This window comes from Desarmillaria tabescens (assembly GCF_030435595.1).
Source record: "Desarmillaria tabescens strain CCBAS 213 chromosome Unknown EV420scaffold_4, whole genome shotgun sequence".
NCBI lineage: Eukaryota > Fungi > Basidiomycota > Agaricomycetes > Agaricales > Physalacriaceae > Desarmillaria > Desarmillaria tabescens.
In genome coordinates this window covers 793,462-819,427 of record NW_026848303.1, presented here as the reverse complement: position 1 = coordinate 819,427, position 25,966 = coordinate 793,462, and the positions used below count along the sequence as shown (strand labels likewise).

Sequence of the window (25,966 nt, the reverse complement as noted above, 5' to 3'; positions counted from 1 at the left end):
TGTCATCACTGTTCAGAACCGTCGCTGTCCCGCTCCACAACCATGTCTTCATCCTCGATCGTGCCATCCGCAGCCACGTCGGACGGTGCAGGAATATTCTCCTCTCCGAGACAGACAAGTTCAGAGATCTTGAGTGCTCCCACATCTCTACCTCGGGAACTGGTTACTGGGAATTTGAAGAGAGTCATGCAGAGGGATGATCTAGAAAGCGAGTCAGCAAGCGTGCGCAAAACCTCGAGGCTTGTTGGAGATGGAACACGGGAGTTTGCCCATCTGCCGATGGAAAATGCAGATATCGACATGTCTGCTCAAGCTGCAAGGGAGGACACCTCGTCTCCGCTTGCCTGAGCAGAGCGTAAGGAGAGGGTGGAGGCATTGGAAGGAAGGGGGAGGTTCGAGAGGAAGATGAAGGGAGGGGAATGGGAAGGAGAAGGAACAGGGTTTGCTCCATGCTACCGGCATGGTTTTATTTTCTCAGAGACAAGCACCGGGAAGAGCCGGACTGCCAGCTGCATGGAGTTTGAGTTACCAGTGCCATGACCTCCTGTGAAGGAATACGAGAATGCGGAGGCAGTCAAAACAATCAAGGAGTATCCTCACTTGTTCAAAGTCACGACACCGATCAACATTGACGAGTTCGAAAAATCCTTGCAGTCTCATCCTAATCAGGAATTCATGCAATCAGTGGTAATGGCGCTGAAGGAGGGTTTTTGGCCGTGGGCAGATACTCAACCTTCAGGAGAATTTCCACTCACTTGGGACAATGCAAGAATGAGTCCTCGATCTGCAATGGAACAGGAGTTCATTCACAGATACCGGGATGAAGAAATAGCTGCTGGATGATTCTCTGAACCTTTTGGTCCCGATCTCCTGCCGGGAATGTACAGCACTCCGGTTCACGCGGTGCCGATGCCTCACTCTGAGGATCTCAGGATGGTATCCAACATGTTGGCAGGAACCTATGCTCCCAATCGAATGATTCGGCATGCAGACATAGCTGGTTCCAGACTCGACAGCCTGCACACACTCTTCTCTGCAATACTACGTTTCAAACAGAGGTCTCCAGAAAACGCCTGCAAAGTGCTTGTCGTCTTTAAGTCCGACGTCTCCAAGGCATATCGGCTCTGTCCTATGCATCTGCTTTGGCAACTGAAGCAAGCGGTGACGACTGGATACCTAACCAGTGAGCAGAAAGCTGCTGGGGAGGTGGAAAAACTTGTCAGGACGGTGGATTGCAACAATAACTTTGGTGGGAGGGGTTCCTACTGAGTTTGGTACAGCGTCAATGGCCTTGTCACCTGGGTAGCCATTAATGTTGAGAAGATTGAGGATCTAGGCTGCTATGTTGATGACGACTTTGGATTTGATGAATAGGAAAAACTTTGTTAGCCACTAACTCTCAAAACTCAGATCAACTAGGGATCGCCACTCGCACTTCGGTGGATGATACGATAGAGGTCAAAGTTCGGATGAATGAGCAGTGATGAGACAGGTAGTCACGAAGATGGGAGCTTTGAGTTAGGTAGATTAAACCTTAGCCGAAGCTGGGGTTTAGACCAGCTGAGGCTCTACTTAAATACAAGTGAATATGCTAATAATAGTACTGTGAGAGTGCATCCGTTGTTCTTGCACAAGGCATAAGCAGGAGCACGTAAGAAAAGAAAATAAAAATGAAAAGAAAACGAATAAATCATAACATTACCCCCTCTCTAAGACTTGTTCATCCCGAATGAGTCATCAGACTCCTCTCCTCCTGATTCATATGACCAAACATCGGAAGTGCGGTCATCATCGTTCCAGTTCTCGGTTACTTTCTGGAGTAGGTCTACATTGGTTTCCTCATTGGTGGGGGGATTGAACAGAATGGGAGGGTTTTTGTATGGGCGTTGCTCGATTCATGAGGCGTTGATTTCAATTTCGTGCCTTTTTAAATATGAGTCCCATACACAGGGGTCCCCGAGTCTGGGATCTATTTGTCACCGAGGACGTGATACGATGGGTTCATTTTGTTCACTAGGGTGGTCATGGAGGTATTTTTCATTCTCCTCCAAAAGTGCTTTGTCCATTGACTGGGAGATATCGATTATCAGTCGGCGGAACGAGGAGGTGGTTGAGGTGACCTTGTCCCTTCTTCCTGCGTTCAATGCGTATGCCTCACCTACTGCGTTGATATCCTCAGAGTGTCTCGAGGCTGAGCATTGGGAGGAGGGAACTGTGATGATATTGGTGACGCAGGGAGTGTCTGGATCATGGTATTTTGCCAGGGTATTGGGTGGAATTTTGTCATCTATCCCGACCGTCTGCCCTCTATTGTTCACCCTCCAGGTAATCTTTTGGACGTGGGCCTCATAGTCATTTACGAGTTCCTCCGCATTGGCCATGTCTGAACGTTTCACCCAGGAGTTTTCCTCCATTGGGTACCCCTTCCATTTCACTAGGTATTCAGTTATGGTTCAGCGGGTTTGTCCGTGACCAACGATTTTATCTCGTTCGTCAACGATTTCCTCTATCTCGTATTCTTCTTCATCCTCAATCAACTCCGGTGGTGGTCTCTCAGGATGTGGCTGGTCCGGGAATTTGGGGGCATGATACGTAGTCAACAGAGATTTGTTGAACCGATTGTGAATTTTCCAGGCCGCCGGGAGTTTGAGCTCATATGCGGACAAGCCTTTCTTTGCCACAATGGTAAAGGGTCCTACGCGTCGGTCTCCGAGCTTTTTGGTTGGTCGTGGAAGGTTTAGGTTGGTAGAATCCAACCACACCTTATCCCCTATTCGATATTCCAGTGCGTCACCCTTACGCTTGTCGTAAGTCCTTTTCATCGTCTCCGCCGCCCTCTCCAGGGATTCCTTCGCCTTCTCTTGGACCTCTTTGATGCCTTGGACTAGCTTGGATGCGGCAGGTACGACATCCGGGCATTGGGTCATTTTGATGACCTGCCCATCTCGTCCGAAAACTACCTTGTAGGGCGAGAAACCAGTAGCGGAGTGCTTCCGGTTGTTATGGGTGAAGGCGGCTAGTGCTAACCACTCGTTCCAATCGTTCTGTCGATAGTTAACAAACATCTTGAGATATTTTTCGATTTCTTGGTTGACCCACTCTGTCTGTCCATCCGTCTGTGGGTGATAGGCTGTAGATGGATTTCCTTCAACGTGTATCAACCGGTAGAATTCCCTCATGAACTTTGACACGAAAATGGTTCCTCTGTCTGAGATGACCTTTTCAGGCATTACCCCATAGAGAACGTAGATGTGGTCCTGAAGGATCTTAGCGAACTCTAAGGAAGTGAGTTCCTCGGTACAGGCAATCGGAATGATTGTTTTGGAAAACCGATCGACAATTACTAGGATGGAGTTGAACCCTTTAGCATTCGGAAGTTTGGTGATCATGTCAACTGAAATGTGGGTCCAAGGACAGCTGGGTATTTCATTCGGATGAAGGGGTGCTCTTTTGGGGCGACGATCTGCCTTTGGTCATTGACATACTTCGCATCCCTTCATGTATGCTTCCACCTCCCGACGCATGCGGGGCCACCAGTAGTCCCGAAGGATGAGCTCTTTTGTCTTCTCTACCCCAGGGTGCCCTGCCATTACATGATCGTGGCAGAGGGCTATGATCTTGCCACAGAGCCTCTTGTCCGCAGGGACATAGACACGTCCATCGTACCAGAGCAAGTCTTGATTCCTAGAGACCCCCTTTTCATGATTGAGGGAGTCGGAAATCCCTCGGTCCCATTTCTAGGGATCGTGAGTGGCTAGTTTAATCTCTTCATGTAGCTCTTTCTGCGTCGGCATGATTAGGGCCCTAAAGTGTTTGGCCTTCAAGACGACCATGTCCTTATTGTCCTCTTTCCCTTGGTCATGGTCTGCCCATTGAGACAATAGATCAGCCTTGCGGTTTTGTGCCCCCGGCTTATGATGTAGCATGAACTGGTATTCCGCCAGTTCCGTCACCCATCGAGCTTGTCGTCAATTGAGCTTCTGAGGCTTACGGAAGTATTGGAGGTTGGAGTGATCTGTCCAGATCTCGAAATCCTCTCGGGTGCCCATGAGGTATTGGTGCCATTCCTCCAAGGCGATCATAATAGCCAGGAGCTCTTTATTGTAGATTTCATAATTTCGCTCCATCATGGCTAGGGCCTTCGAAAGGAAGGTGACGGGGCACCACTTGTCATCTTGCAATTGGGATAATACGGCCCCTACCGTTCCCTCGCTCGAGTCTGCCTCAACCCGAAATTTCCCTTCGTCAAGTGGTATCGCCAATACCACATCCTCCCGGAATAATGCTTTGAGCTTGTCAAAAGCCTCCTGTTGGGTTCTTCCCCAATTCCACTCTACCTTGCCCGTGAGCATCGTTAGCAGCTGGACGTGTTTACTGTAATCACGTATGAATTGTCGGTAGAAGTTACAGAAGCCTAGGAAAGATTGCAGTTCCTGTTTCTTGTGGGGAACCGGCCAATCTAACAGGCCTGCAATTTTAATGGGATCCATATGAATCTTTCCTTCGCTAATGATTACCCCCAGGTATTCGGTCTCTTCTACCTCAAATTCGCATTTTTTGGCTTTTAAGAACAAGTTGTTGTCTTGAAGTATCTTTAGCACCCTTTGAACGATACGTTTGTGATCCTCCTTTGTTCGGGACATGATGAGTATGTCGTCTAGGTACACTGATACTTCTCCGGCCGCTATGAGATCTTTGAAAAGGTCGTTCATCATCCACTGGAAGGTAGCCGGTGAGTTGGTTAGTCTGAAGAACATTACCAGGGGCTCATAAAGCCCGCGGTTCGTATGGAAGGCAGCCTTCCATTCATCTCCCTGTTTAATTCGGACATTATTGTACCCCCATCGTACGTCCAGTTTGGTGAAGTATTTGGCCTTCTTTAGCCGGTCCATCAGTTCTCCAATTAGTGGCAACGAATAGCGGTTTTTAATCGTCATCTCGTTGAGTTTTCGGTAATCTTGGACTGGCCGAAGTTTTCCATCTTTCTTTTTGACAAAGAAAAAAGGAGAGGCCATCGGGGACTTTGAGGGTTGAATTCGTCCCGTGGATAGATTTTCGTCGAGGAATCTATCCAACTCTTCTTGCTCGGAGGGGTTGAGAGGGTAGACCTTACAGTCTAGATTGGCGTTGGCGTTAGGGATTAATTCGATAGCGTGGTCCCACGGCTTTCATGGGGGTAGCTCATCGAAGTTTTCTTTGTCGAAGACGTCTTGGAAGTCCCTATACTCCTCTGGTACTATCTCTTTGAAGGATTTCACTGCCTTTTTTGAGTTAGCCTGGGTGGCCAGTTCATTGGCTTTAGTGCCCATTGCTCGAATATGAAAGGCCTCCTCAAAGTCTATTACCAGGATGGTATCCCCTTCTTCATATTCATCCCAACGAGCCGAGGGGTCTGTGTCTGGTAGTGAAAAGGGAATCTTACGACAGGCACAGTGGGCGAGAGTAACTGCGCTGGTGTCCCAGTCGATCAACGGGTTGTGTCTTTGCAGCCAATCATGGCCAAGGAAAAGGGGCGTGGTGCCAAGATCTACCACAGCCAGTTTGATTCTTTCCACGTGATCCCCAATTCGTAATCGTACCTCAGCATATTCCGTGATGTCCCCTCCTTTGTTCCTGGTGCTGTCGGCATTATAGACAGGAGTGGGGCGCGCCGCCTGTTTGAGGTTAAGGGCATGATTTCTGGCCCAAGCGTGATCGATAGAACTGCCGGTGGCCCCACTGTCTACTAACGCTTTTAGGGCATACACTTCCTGGGTGTCTAGCGTTTCCAACTGCACGTTGATTGATACGTTATGCCCCTTCCTTCCTCGTATGTACATAGGCGGCTTCTTTAGGTCCTCCATCCATTCCCACTTGTCCCTGGCTTCCCTGGTGGTCTTGGGTTGCTCCTTGAGTGCCTCCCACAAGTCAATTGTTACTTCCCCAGTTCTGTGAGGGTGTACCCACTGCTTGAGGGTAGAGAAGGCGGCCACCTCATCCTTGGCGAGTCGTAGCGTCCTGCGAGTCCAATGCATTCTGAAGGGTTCGTAGTACGTGTCTAAGACCGCCTTTTTGATTTCGGGTGTTAACTCGGGGTCAGGGGTCACTGAAGACTTCCCCTTGGGCGTGGCAGTCGGGATATCAGATCGTAAGTATGCTTCTTCGTCTTCGACTTCTTCCAGCAACACAGGGGGGTTCTTGCCTCAAGGTAGCAGTTGGTCACTGGGCCGGTTGGTAAGGCCCCTCGGCAGCATTTGGTCACCTTCCGTCGAGTTGGTAGAGGGGGGCTCTCTGCCCGGTATTCGGCCCTGGCCAAGGGCACTTGTGCGCGGCATTGTAACCTCTACACAGATCCGATACTTATCCTCATTCCTAACCCTGACGGTACTCTCGGAAACTTGAGGCAGACGCACACATATTGGCTCGCTAAGGGGGTCAGCATCGTTGGTGGATGAGGCCACTACTAAATGCAGATGGTCCCCTTGGTTCTCAGCCTCAGCTGCTTTTCTGCCACTGATGGGGGAAACAACCTGTGGGGAAGGCTCACCCGTCGGATTCATCAGCCGATTCTCCCTGTCGGGGCGACGACCACCACGTCTGGCATCCATCTTGTCCTGACCTGAGGCGCTTGCTGGGTGCTCCAGACTTTTCCCCATTCGGTCAGGTGGGGGTGTCAGAGGTGGACCGGCCCCTAGGGGTTCATTGCTTGACGCAGACTGCATTGAGCGGCGGAAATCCCCTCCTACGCCATGGTCGTTTTGCGATTCTTCATTCTTAGTTCCTTCGACTGGTAACACGGCGAAAAGATGGGTATATTGGTCATACAGAGTACCTACATTTGTAGCATGAGTCCGACTATTATTACATGATCGCGCACCAGATGAAACTAAGTCCTTGGCCGATGTCGTCGAATCGCTTATTTCGACGCCGGCTCGTCTTTTGACGACTTCTCCTCCTTTACCTCCTCGACTTTCGTATCCTTCCCTAAGTCCTCCTTCTCGGCTTCTGCAAGTAGCTGGCAGAGGCGTTGGATATTGGGTTTCTTGCGAGGTGGGAGCTTGATGGGGAGCCACTTGGACTTGTCCATTGGGCATTTATGGTCTTGGCTCCACCCGGTGTTCCCACACTTGAAGCACCGCTTGTCGGACCGTAGCTTGTCGATCTCCATCGGCTGCCCTGCCCCTCCATAAGTTGTTCCAGTAGCGTCCTTCTTATCGCTACTGGGGGCCTGTCCCCCACTCTTCGATTGATTGCCTCGACCCGAACCGCCTTGGTTCGGGGAGGTCTTACTGCCCAACCCCTGGGCCACGTCGTATCGGTAATTGGCGTCGATCCTGAGGACTCGCGCCTTCCATTGCGCATAGGTTGTGGGGCGCTCATTGTCCCCATGCATAACTGTTTTGCGGACTGTCAGCCTTATCGCCGCTTCTACCGCCTTGAACATCTGCTTTTCGTCTCCGAACTCCTCACACTTGTGAGCTAATCTCTCGAACTTCGCGAAGAACTCCACCGCGGATTTATAGTCCAACTGTCGCACCTTCTTCCACTCTTGCTTCCAGATGGTTAATTCAGCCACTTCTCGGAACTGGATGGTTAAGTTGTGTGAGAACTCGTCCCACATTGAAAACCTCCAGTGTCCTTGTGGAGTCCGATACCGGTAGTATTGGTCGCCCCACCACTGTTGGGCTTCCCCACAGAGATATCCTTGTGCGAATGTAATTCGGTAGGGGTTCTGCCCTTGTTCGTTCATGGTGTAGTAAAGGGGAAACACCTGAAAATAAACTTCGCAGTGATGGAGGAAGTGGTTGATGTCCAAAGACACCCCGGTAAAATATTCCAGTTGCGTGATTAATTTTGGCTTTACATCGTTCCAGGGGTTATTGACCATGCCTGGAGCTAGTTGCCAAGGTGGAATGGGATCCGGTGGAGGCGGTACTACAGGCGGTACCGGCGGTTTTGGCGGTTGGGATAGTGATCGCAAGTGCGGATTGTCGGCGGGCAGCGGGTATCCCTCGGGGTATTTCGGTGGCAGCGCTGGTGGTTGTCTTGGCATGGTGGACTCCTTGCCTTTCCTCGATGGTCCGGCGCTTGGGTCATCCCAGCCATCATCACCTTCATTGTCTCCGCCTCCTGCACCGGCCATAAACTCCATTGTTTCCAATGGGTTGGGCATCGGTTGAGGGTGGCGATAAGGTTCGCATTCTCGTTGGGCCGCTTCAGGATGTACCTGATTCCATACTAGAGCCACGCGATGCCAGGTTTCGACTTCTAGAATGTTCTTCATGAGGTACACATCCCCCGTGTACCTCGTGCTTCAATAATCCTCCCCTGCCTCGGTGAAGAGCCACTGGGGGTCCTTCTCCATGTCCTCCATCATAATTTCGTATAATCCTTCCCATGGAAGGATGTTGAATATTGCAGGGAGAGCTGCCCCGGGCCTGGTGAGGACCGTCCTGACGGCATCCATCACCTGCTTTTCCAACATCACATTGGGGGGCCTCGAGGTCTGTCCCGGCACGTTCAACCCTTCTGGAGTATCGAAGGGCGGCGGCTCGTTGTTGGTTCTCGACTTTGGCAGGAGTGGCGTCTGGCTCAAGGGGTAGGTTGTGATAATTGGGTCCGAGAAGGGCGGCGATTTCTGCCCTTCGAGTGCGTGTGTCAGACACTCTTGCGGCGTCCATTCTGGCCTCAGCTTCTGGGGAGAGCCGGGCATCTCGGGGGTAGTCGAGTGACTCGACGAGGGTGCTATAGAGGTGCGTCCAAGGATGCTGGTAGCGAGGGACGGGGTTGGTGAATGCTCTTCCCGTGACCGATGGGGTAAAAGCGGGCTCGGGGGTGAGGTCCCCGGCCCTGGCAATTGCTCCAAGTTCCTTGGTGCTGTATTCCGGGAACTCCGACCAGAGCTGCTGATCCGTCGGTTCAGCCCTGGTGACGAGGGTAGCGGGCGGACTGGTTTCTGGTACGGGAGGGAGGGGCCGCTCGGTCTGCTCTCCGGCCACAGGAGTTTCTTGCCCGTCGTCGGCGTAGACCCAGCTAGTGTTTGGGTACCAGGCGATGGGGGGACCCCTGTTAGTGGGCCAAACACGTCCATGGGGCCTTGCTCCATCTGAACTGGGGGTAGTCGTGGCGGAGGCCCCAAGGCTAAGCTCTCCGGGATCTTTGTCGGAGTCGTCTCCTGACCTGTCTCTTTCATATCTCCTTCGCTTGCTGCTCCAGTCGGCGTCCATCCACTTTGTCTGAGAGCGTCTGCTCCAGTTATCTCCGGTATGGGTTGCATCTTCCTCCTCGTTCGGGTAGAGGTCATCGAGGAGGTCTTCGAGTCGGGTCCTTTCGAGGTCGGTGAGCTCGTCCCCTTCGAACTCGGTATCAACGCCTTCTTCGCCCTCGTCCACAGGCCTGCCATCTTGTCCTCGGGCTCCGTCGGCGCTTGACTCGCCTTGGACTGGAGACTGGTCGAAGAGGCCCGGTAGGGGTGAGTCTCCTCGGTCGAGGAATACGCCCCTGGTATCTGTGATGTCGACTGAGTCGACTGACTCTGCTGTAGCGCTTCTGTAGGAGTTGGTGCTCGACTCTGAGGATCGCGAGCTGGACTGCGACGATCCGTAGAGGGACTCGCCAGGTCCTCTGGATGTGATGGGTCTGCCATCGTGTAGTGTTTGTTGGGACGCCGCAGGGATGAAGATTACCGGCGGAGGGTATGCGGGGGTGCTGGGCATGTAATGGAAGGGTAACTGTGTGCGGACCCTTCTCTGTTGTCGGCAACAGCGGTATATCTGGTACAAAGAAATGGACAAGAAAAAGAGTATAAAAATTGCGGAGATTGCGGGAATGGCATCAGACAAGGGCATCAGTACGTGAATCTATCCTTCGTATAGACCGACGGTTACGATTAACCATGCGACTGTCAGTACCGGGTAGAGTTCGCTGGTCGTTATCAGCACAATCACGGCTGATATTACGACTGCTTGTACGATGATGATGAACAGCGTCAGTTTAAGGGTACGAGGTGGTTAAAGTCGGATAATCCCAATGTAGAGTCCTATAAGGTAGGCCGCAAGGAGAGGGGCCGGAATATAGAATCGACACAGGATAATGGTGATTGCTACCCGGATTAATACAAAGGTCAACGGGTCTCGCAATATGAAGGGCAGGACCCAGAGGGCACCTGCAATGAGTAGAAGAGTTGGATAAATGTTGGGTAGCGTTTTACGCTGGGCAACAGTGAGTGAGCTTCGGCTAAATGTTAGCCACTAACTCTCAAAACTCAGATCAACTAGGGATCGCCACTAGCACTTTGGTGGACGATACGATGATGTGCGCGGTAACGGGCAGCGCGCAAATGAAACTAGCGTCTAGATCGTCAATCTAGATACTAAATCACACACACACACACACAATCACCAATGTATATAAGTTCGAGGGTGAGTACGATAGAAGCACTCGCAATGTACTTAGATTTAGATAATCTAGTGGGGTTTTGCCTGAAAACAACTTCAATTCTTCTTTCGATGTGTTTTACACAAAGTACACTAGTCCGCGATAGCGGGGTTTTATGAACTTGTTTTGTAAGGTATAGTCGAGCAAGTTATGCTCGTTTCGACGTCGTCTAGAAGAACTTCTAGCGGACACTTCAAATAATCAAACAACCAAAGACTCCGAGGTCTACAAAGAGTGCAAAATCACTCTACAAAGAACGCTCAGGTTCTGACTTCAAGTACAAGACTTGCAAAGAGTACACAGACTCTGGAGTTCCTTGAACTCGACGATTGTTCGAACTTAAAGCGTTCTAGGGCTTATTTTACTTCAACTAGATGAGGTCTTTTGATTTAAAGTCGACTCAGCACGCCTAGATCGCTAATCTCAGAGAGAGAGAACACGAGGCCTTTGTCCGCAGAGCAGTTCAATTAACTAGCAAGGTGCAAACACGGGGACGGCTCTACTTCCTACTTAACTCTTATAGATTACTGTAGTCGCCCTTATGGGTTGACTTTGGTAACTTAATTCACTTCAGTCGAGGATATGCAATAAAAACCAGTGATTGATTAGGTAGCTATACAGGCTACTAGCACAAACGCGGGGGGAATGCTTTCCTGCCGTTATGCGTCTAGTCGCTGCTAATTTATACGATTCATGTTTTAGGTATAGGAGCCCGTATCTACAGTAATTATGGTACGAGCTTTGGAATTAATACAAACAGTGAGTCACTATCCTACAAGTATCGCGCCATTCCGTAGTTTCTATTCAGTTCGATGCGACTGCGCCGGGTTATTCTGTTGCCGAGGAGTGCCCTACTAGTCCGTGGGTGCTCCTTCTTCCGTCTGCAAGGCCTGCCGTGCACCGTATGTATTGAATACTGCGGTATGCGCAGGATCTCGAGGATGTAACCACCGATCATGATCGACTGCAGGTCCGAGATTGTATTCTGTTGATCACTGCGCGATCAAAGTCAGTCATCTCGGTACCCAACGCGGCTATTCATTCTTCCAAGGTTATTCCTTTCCTAGCCTGAGTTGATCTCGAAAGCTGATCTGTTTCTCGACTTGACAATTTTTCCTGACAGGTTCTTTCTACTCGTCGAGGCGACGAGGCATCTAGTTCGTTCCATTCTTCAACTTCTTGGTTTTTATACTCCATACAGACGAGTCCCCGAGATTTGACTGTAATAGTCTTGTTTAGGTAGGGCTTAGCTTGGCGTGTTGACGGCTGGTAGAATTGACTCTTCGAGATGTCGTTTCTAAGTCCGTTCTGTACTGCCGTGCTTTCATTCTTTATGTAGTATTTAGCTACCAGCGCGAAGCCTCCACTGTAGCCCTCTGTACCGCTTGTAGATTGCATAAACTGATGTAAAATCGCAAAATCTATGGGTAGCCTGATACCAGGCATATCAACGATAGAGGTCAAAGTTCGGATGAATGAGCAGTGACGAGACAGGTAGTCACGAAGATGGGAGCTTTGAGTTAGGTAGATTAAACCTTAGCCGAAGCTGGGGTTTAGATCAGCTGAGGCTCTACTTAAATACAAGTGAATATGCTAATAATAGTACTGTGAGAGTGTGTCCATTGTTCTCGCACAAGGCATAAGTGGGAGCACGTAAGAAAAGAAAATAAAAATGAAAAGAAAACGAATAAATCGTAACAAACTTGAATACTACGAGCCTTACGATGAGTTCTATCCCTCAAATCAGACAAAGTTACTCAAGCTATGGGACCGCCTTGGAGTGCCGCACAGCAAGCCCAAACAGCTCTTTGGCCTGCAGCTCGCAGTCATAGGGTTTGACGTTGATCCAAACGCGATGACAGCTACCATGCCGGAAGACTCAAAGGCTGAGCTAGTCCTGGGACTCCGACACTTCGCTGCGTCAAACCATCGAAGCTTGCAAGAGTTTCAGCAGATCTCTGGATGGTCCAACTGGTCATTCAACATGTTCCCTCTCCTCAAACCGGGCCTGTGCAACGTGTATGCAAAGATGGAAGGAAAAACCAACCCTTTTGCTGGAATAGCCATCAGTACCGCCGTGAAGGATGATGTCAAATGGCTTGCAGATCATATTGAGATGTCTACGGGCATATGCTGTTATGATTCGATAGACTGGGACCCAATAGTGGATGCGACGGTCACTATTCTCTGCGACGCCTGCTTAGGTGGGATGGGGTTCTGGGTCCCGAAAATTGCCTCAGGTTTTGTGTGCCCAACATCTGACATGCCAGATGGTGATGAAATCATTTTCTTCTTCGAGGCCTTGTGTGTCTGCATGGCAATACACTGGGTAGCATGCACGCTGTCCCCCAAGTTACGAAAGCGAGTAACAATATTGACAGACAACACCAACACAGTTGACATCTTCAACTCGCTGAAAGCTTCTCCAACTTATAACCCCATCCTTAAGTCTGCCGTCGACATGATGATAAGTCATAGCATCGATCTGCGTGTACTTCATATTCTGGGCTCTGAGAATGATGTCGCAGACGCTCTGTCACAATCACAGTTCTCGAGGGCCCAAGATCTTGTGCCCAATCTGATAATACTGCCATTCACACCCTCTCGCGATGCGCTGGGGGCATCAAAATGTTGATTGAGTTAACTCCCGGGTCTAGACAAAAGGTTCATGAGCCTTGGACCCTGGAGAGGCTACATCATGAGAGGTGCCTAGCTCTAGGCTCTGCTATTGACACATCAACACTAGGGCCCTATAACTCTGCCCTGAATTCGTACATCACCTTCTGCAAGATCCACAACTTCCCCGTCAAACCCACTGAGGATACCCTCAGCTACTACGTCGTCTTCATGTCTGCCCATATCAAACCAGACTCCGTCAGCACTTATCTCTCTGGGATATGCAACAGACTCAAGAACTTTTTCCCTGACATCTGCGAAATCAGGAACTCTGCATTCGTCAGTCGCACCCTGAAGGGGTGTAAACGGCTCAGAGGCTCAGAGATCAAGCAGAAGTCACCTCTATCCAGAGAGGACATCTGCCATGCAATTAATGTGCTTGGCCAATCATCTGACCATGATGACAGCCTTTTCTTAGCGATCCTCGTCATGGGTTTTCATGGCCTCCTTCATCTCGCAGAGCTGAGCATGCCTGATAAGAAGAAAGCTCGAAATTGGAGAAAGATAGTCCACCGAACAACAGTCGAATGGCTCCCCGAAGGCTACGCATTTTTCCTGCCTGCACACAAGGCCAACACTTCGTTTGAAGGGAATAAAGTCATCATCCCAACCAACGACGACCAAGGTTTCGATCCTCTCCCCATATTTTGACGATACCTTGCTCGCAGAGACAGCTGACACCTTGTCCATCCAGCATTATGGGTAATGTCTGCTGGCTCTGTACCTACTCGCTCCTGGTTCATGAAGAGACTTTGCCAACTCTTCCCCAGCATGAAAATCATGGGACAGTCAATGCGAGCAGGTGGAGCGACATACCTAGCCAAAGAAGGTGTCCTACCTTATCTCATACAAGCACGCAGTCGTTGGTCTTCACGCGCATTCAAAATATACATTCGGAAGAACCCCGTCCTTCTAGAGGCCATGATCAACACTCGAGCCCCTGCTATATAACACACCACCACGCACATGCTCCCATAGCACTTCTTGCTCTATTACCCTTTAGCACTCGCACACATGTGGAGCTGGCATCTCAAATTGGACTAGTGCCCAAAGGGCAATTTTTCGGTAAACTCGTATGATCGGTCAGACACTCGTCGACCAATTAGTTGGGTTTAAAGAAAGGTTATTTACACTAGTCTAATTGGCGTCCGAGTCAGCCGCTCCCTCAGCACGTAACTGTCCATATCCATCATATGCGGTCTCAGCCTCCCCACGGGAGCCCCCTCATCTGTCTCACCAGTGAGTATGCGGCACAATACAGACACAGCGGAATCTAACGGGCTTCTATTTTCCTCGCCGTGTCTCTCATTTCTTCCGAGCTATATCTACCTGGCGGTCTCAGTGGGAACACTTATCGCTCTCTCTGAATCACCAGGTATGTCTCTTTCTTCTTGTAGTGGTTTCCCTTCAGCTTACAGGTCACTCTCGTTGAATTGACAGAGCTTTCATGTTTTTGAGCACCCTCCCTGGACAGTACTCTTAGCTTTCATTCAGACTATTTGGACTATCATTGCTATGGACTATCATTACCATGGACTTCTTCATAGTTGATGGACACACTTATTGGACTTGCTTAGTTTACAAACCGATGTACAGTACTGTCTCCCTCCCAGTGCTCGCACACACGCAGAGCTGGCGTCTCAAATTGGACTAGTGCCCAAAGGGCAATTTTTCGGTAAACTCGTACAATTGGTCGGACACTCGTCGACCAATTAGATGATATTTGAATCAAAAATACAGTAAGAAAACTTTGGATATAGCTTTTATATTTGGGGAAATTGCCTCAAAACTCAAAGAAATCATGAATATTGAAAACATATTTCGACTATTTCTTAGATATTTTAGGTTCAGATATTGCTAAAAATAAATATCTTTTGATTTCAATATTTTAGCATTAAATATTGAAGCTACCATGCAGTGCTAGTCACCAACTCAAGTCATTTGTACTTAGCATACTCCAACATCTCTCAATAAAGTAGATTGTTAAAACAATATTACAGCTATCTTATAATGTTTTTTAATGTTTACTGAAGCTGCAAACTTTATTTATAAGGTGTATACAGATCTACATCAATAACATATTTGTTAAAGATATTCATCCAAATTTTAGTGATTGGTATTTATAATAATTGTTTCATATATATATTAAAATAGCACAACTAATGTGTCTGAGATTCTATTACTATGTATAGTAGATATAAATAGATACAAATACTAGTTATTGTCATAATTGAAGCATACCAGTCTTGTATTCCATACATTCCAATCAGATATGGTAAAGATCAACTATGCTATCTTCTTTCTTTCTGGTATCACCCTTGACTGGTTCAAGCTGGATATCCTTTATTCTAACCACCACAACTCTCCTGCCTGGGTATACTCCTATGCCACCTTTCTTTTAGAACTCTGAATCAACTTCGGCCTCTTTGACACTGTTAGTAATGCTGAAGATGAACTCAAAAACCTTTGGATGCATGATAGAGACCACATCATGAAGTATATTGTCAAATTCAATCAGTATGCTGCCATTATTGGCTACAGTGACAACTCCCTTCATCACACTTTCTACTGTGGTCTTTGCTCCTGCATCAAGGATGATGTGGCTTATCATGGAAAATCTGATAATCTCCATGATATGCGGAATTTTGCTTGAGAGCTTGATGCTCACTACTGGACTTGGAGAGCCGAAATCTCCTGAGAAAATCTCAGCAATCTCTCCTCTAACAATGGCAACAAGTTGAAGAGTACTAACTCTTTGCCTTCCAACTCCAACTCCACAGGCCAAAAGTCCTCTAATTTGAACTCTATGGGATCTTCTTCCTCTTTCTCCAACAACTCTTCCTCTTCCAACCCCAAGCCCTATGCTGGCAAGCTAGGCAAGGATGGCTGTCTTACTCAAGAAGAAAAGGATTGCTGTCAGAAGAATAACCTCTGCATGTTCTGTGGAGGTAAGCACAAAACTGAAGACTGCAACAAACGCAAAGTCATGGCCTCTGCTCATGGTCATGCTGCTGCCATTTATTCCACTCCCAAGTCCACCACCTCTATTGAACCAGTTCCTTCAGAATTGAAAACTAGAGAGTAATCCTGTATCCTCTGCACTAGGGCAGGATTGTGTTGACTGTCATTGTGCAGTGGAGATCATAACCCTCAATGCTGCTGCTCTTTCTAATCATTCTCTGACTGTCTCCCTCTCCTCTGAAATCAGCTCTGGATCAGAGTCTGACAGTTCACTTATTTCTATTATTCTTCATTTTCTTGCTCTTGTTGATTCTGGCTCTAGCCACTGCTTTGTTGATTTGAAGTACATTAAGGATCACAATCTCCCTATAAGATCCATTCCTCCTGTCCAACTTCAGCTTCTTGATGGCTCTGTCAGATCTCACATTTCCCAATCTATTTGCCTTCCAATCTGTTTCCCTTTCAGAGACATTCTCCCTATTGACTTCTATGTCACTCATCTAGATTCATCTTGTAATGTTATTCTGGGATACAACTGGCTCTCCTGCTACAATTCATTGATTGACTGGGTAAAGCACAGTATCACTTTCTGTTCACCACTATCAGTTGTTTTTTCTCCAAGTGCTTCCACAGCTGCTGACACACATGTGCCAGTCTGCTTGGACTCTTCCAGTCCAATCCTCATCTTCCACTCCAAAATTGAGATCCCAACAGGCTCCACCACCTTATGAGCCTATCTATTCCTATCCTACCATTCCTTCCTTTGGTGCTTCAGCTGCCCCCAAGATATCTATTATTTTGGCTGCCACTTTTGTCTGAGCTTGTGCAGAAGAAGGGGCTCAGCAGTTCACATTGCAGCCTTCTATGCTTAGTGTTAGTGGCAAGGCTACTTTTATGGCTCCCGCTGATTTATCTGATGTCCCACCAGAGTATCATGAATTTGTTGATGTATTCAGTGATTCCCTTTCCAAAAAACTCCCTGAGCATTGCCCTTACAACCTCAAGATCAATATTGAGGAGGGTTCCACTCCTCTGCTCAGTCCCATTTATTTCCTTTCTGAATCCAAACTAAAAGCCTTACGTGAGTTTATCGACGATAACATCCATAATGGTTTTATCACTCATTCTTATTCTCCACACAGTGATGAGCCTAAACTTCTGTGGTAATGGCAAAAACCAAAACTCTAGAGGAGTTCACAGCAAATGGTGTATAGCAGCAATAAAGGCTTTGTTGTTGTGCAAGTGTTTCAGTGCATCTCCATGTGATGAATTTCTCAAGAATGCAAGTATACACTGTGACTTTTCAGTCAGAGAAGTAGTACACTTAACAAACAAGTACTAGAAAGTGTTGGCTATAAGCTGGGAAGGGTCTCGATGTACAAGAAGGAATGGAATCCAGTATAACTGGGAATACCAGCAAACCATGAGCGAAGTGGTGGCAATTGACTAGTAAATGCCATGAGCAATGTTAGCAGAATTAGAGAAAATACCATCAAAAGAGAATACTGTGTGCAAGATAACAAATACTGTGATGGCAAGAGACAAAGACTGTAGTCAAGAAACTGGCAGTAAAATGAAGAGAGACTGGCTGGCAGAAATATGAAGAAGGAACTAGCAGTGGCAAATGATGAAGGGAATTGAGCAATAATGAAAACTAAAACTGGACTGAGGTTAACTGCAGTAAAACAAAACTGATACTGATCCTGAGTCTCCATGGAGACTATCCTATTCTGAAACTGACAGCAAGATACTAAATGCCATGACTGATGATCCTATGTTGTTGACCAAAATTCTGTGACAGACACTGCTGGCAGCAATAACAATCCTAATCTGGGTCCACACAAGGATGTAACTGTACTGAGCTGAGCTTGGGTAAAATAATGGCAATATAGAAAGTGAAAGCTGGTTGAATGATGCTGGCTGGTGAAAGTGAAATGATGCCTGTGGAATAAAAGATAAAAGTGAGTTGTGGACATGAAATTCCATGTATTGGCACAATATGGGTGTACACCAATACCATTAGAAGAAAAGCCATGACAGAGAGTATAACTCAGAGTGACTATGTTGTTATTGTCTGTCTCCTAGTGGGTATAAGAGATAGTGGTCATAGCAACTTAGTTTCTTGTTTTGTTCCCCAAAACTGCTATTTTCTGTGGTGTATACTAGCTTTTATACTATAAGTCCAGAATAAATTTAGAATACTTGAAGCAAGTCCTTAGTAAGTCTGTAGTATATAGATTGGTAAGAAATGATACAAAACACATGTTCTCAAGGTTCTAAAGTAACAGCACCCATATGGATTTACCACATATAGATGAAGTGATTAGTAAGAATGCCACTGATCTCTGAAGTTTTGAGCTGCTGTGTTGCTGCAGCAAAGTACATTGAAGCAATTGTACTGAAGTAGATGCTTGTGGCAATCTCTTGGCAGTATAACAGCCTTAGTAAAGACTGTGGAAAGATCACAGCATTAGAGCTAATATCCTGGAATTGCTATTTGAGCTGTAGAATTGTGGCTGTGCTGCAGAATTGCAGCTGTGCTAGGCAATCAGATGGGATTCTGAATCTGTGAGATTGACAATCAGGTGCCTGGCAGAATTAATGAAAGGGGTGCATAATTGATGTGGGGTACAAGTGAGGAAGGATAATTGATGGCATTAAGCAATATTGCCAGGATTGAAAGAGTATATACAATAGTAGTAAGATTCGAGTCAGAGTTTCGAGTCAAGATTCAACTCAGATCTGTAATCTGATTCGATTACTGTCAATCTGATTGAAGGCCTCCACTGACTTTCCCGCCTCCTGCCCTTGTTCAGTGTCACCATTGAGTCGTGCCACCCCGCCATTTGATATCTAGACCACATTGTTCTTTTGTTTAGCATGCCACCCTCAATTCTAGAATTGAATATCATGTTTTTCTTTTCTTTGCCCTCATTCCACCTTTTGCTACTGCCAGGATGACTAGCAAGGTGCCATCTAGCACTGAGCAGCTGCGTTCTCTACTTCGTATCATTCCACATTATGCCCTGGAGGAGTATCGTCATTTCATAAGAGAACATGTCCGTGATTTCTTGAGCCTATCATTAATTTCTCTCGTTCTTTACAGGCTCTGGAACCAGCACTGGTAGCACTTCTCCCGGATATCTACAGCATCAACAATGCGATAAACTGGGCTTCTCTTCAAGACCTAGCAACATGGTATGGTCACTTTGCACAACGACAAGCAGTCCAGAAACTCTCGCAAGCAGAAGCAGAAGTCACATTGAGCTTGCCTGCTTCCATCAGCCAAAGTATAAGAATTAACGCATCAAGCCAGCCGAATCAAGTCAGTTCTGGTCATATACAAGCTCAGACTAGTACTTCTGTGACTCCCAGGTATGCATTTATACTAATCATCTAGATTTTCAATATTGACATGTCGCTCAAACTCTAGCTCTATTAAACGGGAACACCTTGCAGATTCTGACTGGTCTCTACCTCCAATCACCCCGCACACCCTCACAATGAAGAGAAAATGAACCTTTGCTCTATCTTCTCCTGTACTGGCTGGTTTATCTCCAAGTTTCTCTGGTCCTGTTTCGAGCCTGCTTACTGCCACATGCCTTGACTCTCATGAAGTCATTGATATTTCTGATGATGATCAGCTGACAAACACTCCCAGCAAGGCATGCAGTCAACGACCACACAAGAAAGCACGAAATAATGACAAACCGATCAATGATAGTGTTTCAAAGAGCGACACAGCATCACAGGGTCAGAAGATATCGATAACAAGAGAGAAGTCATCAGCTGTCGATAAAATCATCGATATTGACTCTGTTCCTCCGACGTTTGATGTTCCCAGTCATGGAACATGTGCCTATCATATCAATCTCCAGAATTTCGAAGGACAATGGCCTTTGGATGTGAATGGAAAGCCCAAGTCCATGGCTGCATTTATCAAGGGAGAAGTATGTACTGGTCTTCATCTTTCTTTTTGTGAATATAACTCCTTGTTGCTTAGGATCAAGATAGCTGGGGCAGAGGGTCAGCCGGTTCTCTCAAGGATGGCCCCAAAGTTGTTTCACTGGGCGGTGTGCCTTGCTCTGTATTGTGGCAGAACTGTCAAGGTTACTGATCATGCAAGCGCATATCCAGAGATTTGATTGAGGGTATTGAACACTATGATGCCCAGTCCTCCCAGGAGTTTGCACAACAGTGGTTTGATGCAGAATGAAATTTGAATGAAGCTCAAGGTGACAATCCGCTGGTTCTTGCTGCTGCATACATTAGAACATTTCTTCGCTATAATGGCCCGTATTAATAATTTGATGGGATAGATTGTACCTTGAAGTACATCTCAGTGAATGCTATTACCGAGATGATTCAGGAAAACAGTGTAGTGGTGTTCCAGTCTTGCACTCGCTCAAGCAGGTATAATTTTTTTTAATCCAGATTTATTTCACCAGAAACTTATGCTTTCTTAGGCTAATTTCGATGGAAAGGAGTACTTTATTGGATGCAGCAGCTGGAAGTATCTTGCTGATGGCACTCACCCACCGACTCATGCTCATTGATTGCAAAGTATTCCTCCAGCTGTCCAAGAGACCCTCATTGTAGAGCTGTTTAGCAATAAGGGTAGATTCACTCAGGCAACACTGGACAAGTATGAGAATTTCATACAGTCTGAAAGCTGTGCATATACGCTTCTTCCCCGCAATCACAGAAGAGATGATCAGAAATGCCGTGCATTTGCTATTTCCATGATGATTGTCTCACTGCTCATCCATCAACTGTAGCTTATTTCCATTTGAAGGATGGACAGCCATATCAGGCACTGCTGATTCAGCACCAATGCCACTCACAGATTATCATCTATTCGCCTCTCGATTGCAATGACCATCGAGCAATCGTTGTAGTCAAGAATGCTCACTGTCATTCTCCCCCACCAAGACAGAAGGTTTCGATGAAAGGAAAGGCTTTGTATATTGAGGCAGCTAAAGAGCAAGGACTTGTGAGACTTACAGTTGCTAAATTGGATTCTGGTAATGTTACCTCTTGAAATATACACATATGAATTATTCCAACGTTTAAGTTGTTCCGAAGGACCATCCATTTGACAGTGCTTTGGTGGTGACCCTGCTGAAGTTGATCCAGCACTTGGCAACTCACGGCACAGGTGTACTATGCTTGCCAAACTTAAAAAAGTGGAACATCCTCATGGAACTGATATTAACGGTAGGTCTACATTTTTAATGTTAGATCCCTCATACTCAAGAAGTTTGGGTAGGAGTATTTGACATGAAATTGCAAGAGGAGAGTACAGTGGAACCTGGTGAATGATATATCCATGAGATATCTACTTCTGCTGACAAGCGGGGCAGTATTATTGTCACGATGTTGCCAGATCTTGCTGAGCTTATCCACAGTGCCTTGACAACACTCCATGACAATACGTACAAACGTGTGAAAGGCTCAGCATGGAAGGAGTGGGAGGTGGTTGTTTGGGATTCTCGTCGTAATATGCATATGTCAATCCATCCTACAGGGAGTATCTTATACTGATACTTCTCTTAAATTCTAGGTGTAACCGTGGCTCGAATTTATATGACTCGGGAAACATGTGAAGCCTTTTCTGCTGTCTGGACATATTTCTTTGACGTTGTCAAATGGGTTACAGGATGTCCAGTTCTTGTGAAATTTCTTCACAGGCAGGGACTATCAACAATCCTGGTTGATGGAAGCCAACCCCAAATTGAAGGGTGCGGTGATGCATTGATGACCATACATAATCATCTTCCTGCAAAAAAGCAAATTGCTGGTGTGAATTCCCTAAATATTGTGGAGTACATCATGCAATGCTGCCTTGTGCATTTGAATCGGTATGTGATATACTTTGCAAAGCATGGACAATGATGACAAGGACTTCCTCTTTCATATCTAGAGACTTTGATAAACTTGTACCTTATATCACAGCCGAAGAGAATAATTATATTCGTTCTGTTTGCTATCTCAAGACTAACGAAGAGATCGAGACACTTTGGCACTGGTGCGAGCATAGCAGTAATCAAAAGATTCTCAGTGAGCTACTTTATCTGTCTTTCTATATTTTTTCCCCTTCTGATATGCATGGGGTTCCCTTGCAGACTGGTACAATGATAAAAAAGGTAAACCATGGTTTATTGCACTCATTAATGAGCACCACAGCCATATTCTGATTGATGACTGGTATAAAAGTCCTGGAAATACAAATCTGAATGAGAGCGCACACCCATTTATGAACATTCACACTGGAATAGGGCTATCTCTCATAGAAGCAATTAAAACGTACGTGATTCTTCACTATGGCCAACCAGCACTGTGATAACATGCTTACAGCATGAAAACACTGGACACAATGATGCAGAACTGAAAAAACCTCATCGATGACAATAGGCAACTTACCAACCATCGCAATACCATCTCGCACCACTTCCATATTAATGGCAACCGATCTAGAAACAAGGCACAGAAAGCGGCACAATGCAAGACTAACATTGATGAGCTGCTTCACCTTGATGAAAAAATCACACAGGCAACGATCTACCACAAGGAACTGGTCACCCAGAAGCATGAACTTGAAGCTAAATGCAAGGCAATGGTGCTACTACGTGGAGCTCACTGCAACATCGATGACCAAATCCGATCAGTGGATTCTGACCACAAAGAAGCATACACGGTTCTGCAAGACTTGCGTGCTCAGAAATATGACCTAGAGATGTCCTCTCCTACTCCGACAAAAGGACTGAGGAAGCAACTTCGAAATGGACGTGCCATCAAGGGAAAGTCTACACTTTCAGATGCAGCATACGAAGACCTCAACCTCAAATCAGAGAATAATGAAGCAGAACCTGTGTTGGAGGATGACATACCCTGTGCAAATGTTATCGATGTGACTGGGCCCTCCCTGACAGCCACGACGACTCAAGTTAACACAAGTCTGGAGTTCAAAGCTGATGCTGACACCCAGACTACTTGTGAGGACAACCCAAGTCCTTTCTTGTGGTTACACCCAAATGCAGCCTCAGGAGAAGTTTTATATGATCCTCAGGTGGCTATCGACATTGGAGAAGCTGATGCCTTGGATATGTGGATGGTATGGAATGGAGGGGCTTTTGTAGCATAGACACATCACATAAAACAATGTTGAGGAATTTATTGAAAATTGGTTGATGTCTTTGCACACTACTAAACTAAGTAGGTGAGTGGCGGAGTGCAGGGGCAGGATATGGGCTAACCACAGTCCAATTGAACGACTCGGACAAGGTCGAGTCATACTTGGACTTTGCTGGAGTCTGACTCAGATAGCTCAGCCCAAGTTGAATCTGACCAGTTTGGTCAACACTCAGATTGAAATAGTATGTTGGTGTGGTGGCTGGGGAATTAGCTATCTGGTAAAATCTGTGAATTCTGAGTGTATAGAGCCTGGAGGCTCATCACCAATCCATTGGACTTACCTCTTACCTCTCATCTCTTATCTCTTACCTCATCTCTGTCACTCCACAGACTTCCATCTGTATTCATCTTAGGGCTTCAGCCCAGGAGTGATGTTGCTAATAGCTTTACCTATGCCCAATGCATCCCACAGCTTTCCACTACATGCAATCTCTGGCACATTCCTATTGGCACAATCCTAACAGGTGGTGTTGGTAAAGTCATCCACTTCTTCTGTTGCTTCCTTTAATCCACATTTAATCTAGTGTTCAAAATTATAGCTACACATCTACTCTTTATAGATAACACTGCTGCCAATTCTGCTAATCTGATACTTTATGCATCATTCAGTCTGGCTACAACATTGTGGTGCACTGTGCTCATCATCTACCATATTCTAAGTGTAGAACAAGCAAACAATGGAATCAGGGGTACACTCAGAACTTACCAACATGTCATTAAAGTCCTGGTGGAATCTTCTGCTCTCTATTCTGTATGTTTGATCATCTATGTAGTGTGCTATGCTACCAATAGCTGGGAAGAAACCTACCTTGATATTATAGCAACAACTGCAATGGTATCAAAATATTTACTTTTTCTTCAATATTTTTATTTGAATAACACTCTATGTCAGGGCATTGCACCAACACTCCTCATTGGACATGTTGCTGCAAGCCATGCTCATTCTAATGATTCATGGGATGAAAGCATCATGTCTTCACTCCACTTTAGGCAAGGTCAGAGTTAGACAAGTACCTAAGAGAATTTCATGATCAGTATCAATCTTGAAGCTCAGACAGATCAAGCAGATGAGCCTGAGCATGCTCAGTAGAGCTCTCAGAGGGTGAATAGTAATGATGTAGAGGCTCAGTTAAAGGAAATTGAGATTACTTAGTCAGGTTACTTCCTTCTTTCAACAGTGCCATAGCAGTCATCAGTGACCATCTGAGCAAAGTCCTGATCTACTGTCATCCACTTGTCTCTCACACTCTCTTGGTTTTTATCCCTAACATAACCTACATTTTATATCCACTATACATTCCTTGTTAGCCAAGATCTCTTCTCCATGTCATTCACATTTCTTATCCACCACAGTAGAAGTTTCTTTAGATACACATTGTTTCTTTGTTCTTTTTCTACCATTGGTTATTGATTGTTTGAAGTCTCTTGCAAAAGCTTGTCTGACTCCTTGTCTCCTTAGGATGTATGAAATTTATCATCCTAATATTAGCAGATAATTAGTACCTTATACATCTAATATATACAATACAGTGGACATATACCCACTACATTCCCAGCATCTCAATATTACTACCAATACATGCATCAAATACACAGCTCAGTTATTTACTCTCTTTAGTCATCACTGTATTCAATGACAACTCTCTCTCCAAAAGTGCCCTCCTCAGCTCATTCTCCCTCTGTATCATCATCCCATCAGAATAGTCCTTCTCTGGCCTGATTCTTGATGGATGCTGATTCCATATCTTCTTCAACTCATTTACTGACACCCAGAATTGGGCTATAATATCTAGCATCCTGCAAACAGTAAGTCCAGGGTGCTGAGAGAGATGTTGCAATGCAGAGTTGAGGTATATTGTGAGGATGAGTGAAATACTCAGTGGTAAACCTATCTTTCAGTCTACTACCTTAGTGATGGTTGAGTATGAAGGAATTATTATTCTACTGGGCCAAAACTCTGGCCTTATATACTACACAATATATCTAGAATGTTCTACTATTTTACTTATTGTTGGGATTTTGCTGGAAAGTTCTAGAAGGAGCAATCTGGCATCATGCTGAGAGTTGCTGAGTAAGCACAAGACTAGTAAAAAGTTGTAGTATATTCTAGATTACAGTGCGAAGTAGTATAAATACAGGCTCTGTAGGAGCCATAGAATAATAAGTTCATATCAACTGGCCTTACCAGCCAGGAGTCTACCCTGTGCAACACCGAGGATTCCAACACTTATGTTTATATCTACTCAAGGATTCCAGTAAGTAAGAGTATGAGAGGAGAAACATTTAGCAAGAGCAATGATGCTCAAATATTCCGAATGTTGCCAGATTGCTGACACTGCATGGTAGCTTTAATATTTAATGTTAAAATATTGAAATCAAAAGATATTTATTTTTAGCAACATCAGAACCTAAAATATTTAAGAAATAGTCAAAATATATTTTCAATATTTATGATTTCTTTGAGTTTTGAGGCAATTTTTCTAAATATAAAAACTATATTCAAAGTTTTCTTACTGTATTTTAGACTTAAATATCATTAATATAAATATCTTTCAAATTCAATCTTCCAGACTCAATTATTAAGACCATCATGCAGTGTGAAACATGGTGAAGAGGCTGGCTGTGGGCATCTGTGGAATAGTGAGTAGGCTAAAAGGTGAACCTCAAAAACCCACACACACACTCACACACACTCACACAAACTACACAAAAATACAAT

The 25,966-nt window shown here is 46.0% G+C and overlaps 2 protein-coding genes across 2 annotated transcripts; both read left to right on the top strand.

The window, feature by feature from the left end:
- Positions 1-19,010: 19,010 nt before the first annotated feature.
- Positions 19,011-20,269, top strand: EV420DRAFT_1636651 (uncharacterized protein; the record flags this gene model as incomplete). The annotated part of the gene is made up of 5 exons (XM_060476616.1): positions 19,011-19,112; positions 19,160-19,428; positions 19,715-20,003; positions 20,057-20,128; positions 20,180-20,269. The coding sequence occupies 5 exons, from the start codon at positions 19,011-19,013 to the stop codon at positions 20,267-20,269; spliced, it is 822 nt and encodes a 273-aa protein (XP_060336882.1).
- A 949-nt stretch (positions 20,270-21,218) lies between these two features.
- On the top strand, positions 21,219-23,197 carry EV420DRAFT_1636650 (uncharacterized protein; the record flags this gene model as incomplete). The annotated part of the gene is made up of 7 exons (XM_060476615.1): positions 21,219-21,270; positions 21,323-21,367; positions 21,440-21,550; positions 21,617-21,914; positions 21,977-22,113; positions 22,179-22,359; positions 22,531-23,197. The coding sequence occupies 7 exons, from the start codon at positions 21,219-21,221 to the stop codon at positions 23,195-23,197; spliced, it is 1,491 nt and encodes a 496-aa protein (XP_060336881.1).
- Positions 23,198-25,966: the final 2,769 nt, after the last annotated feature.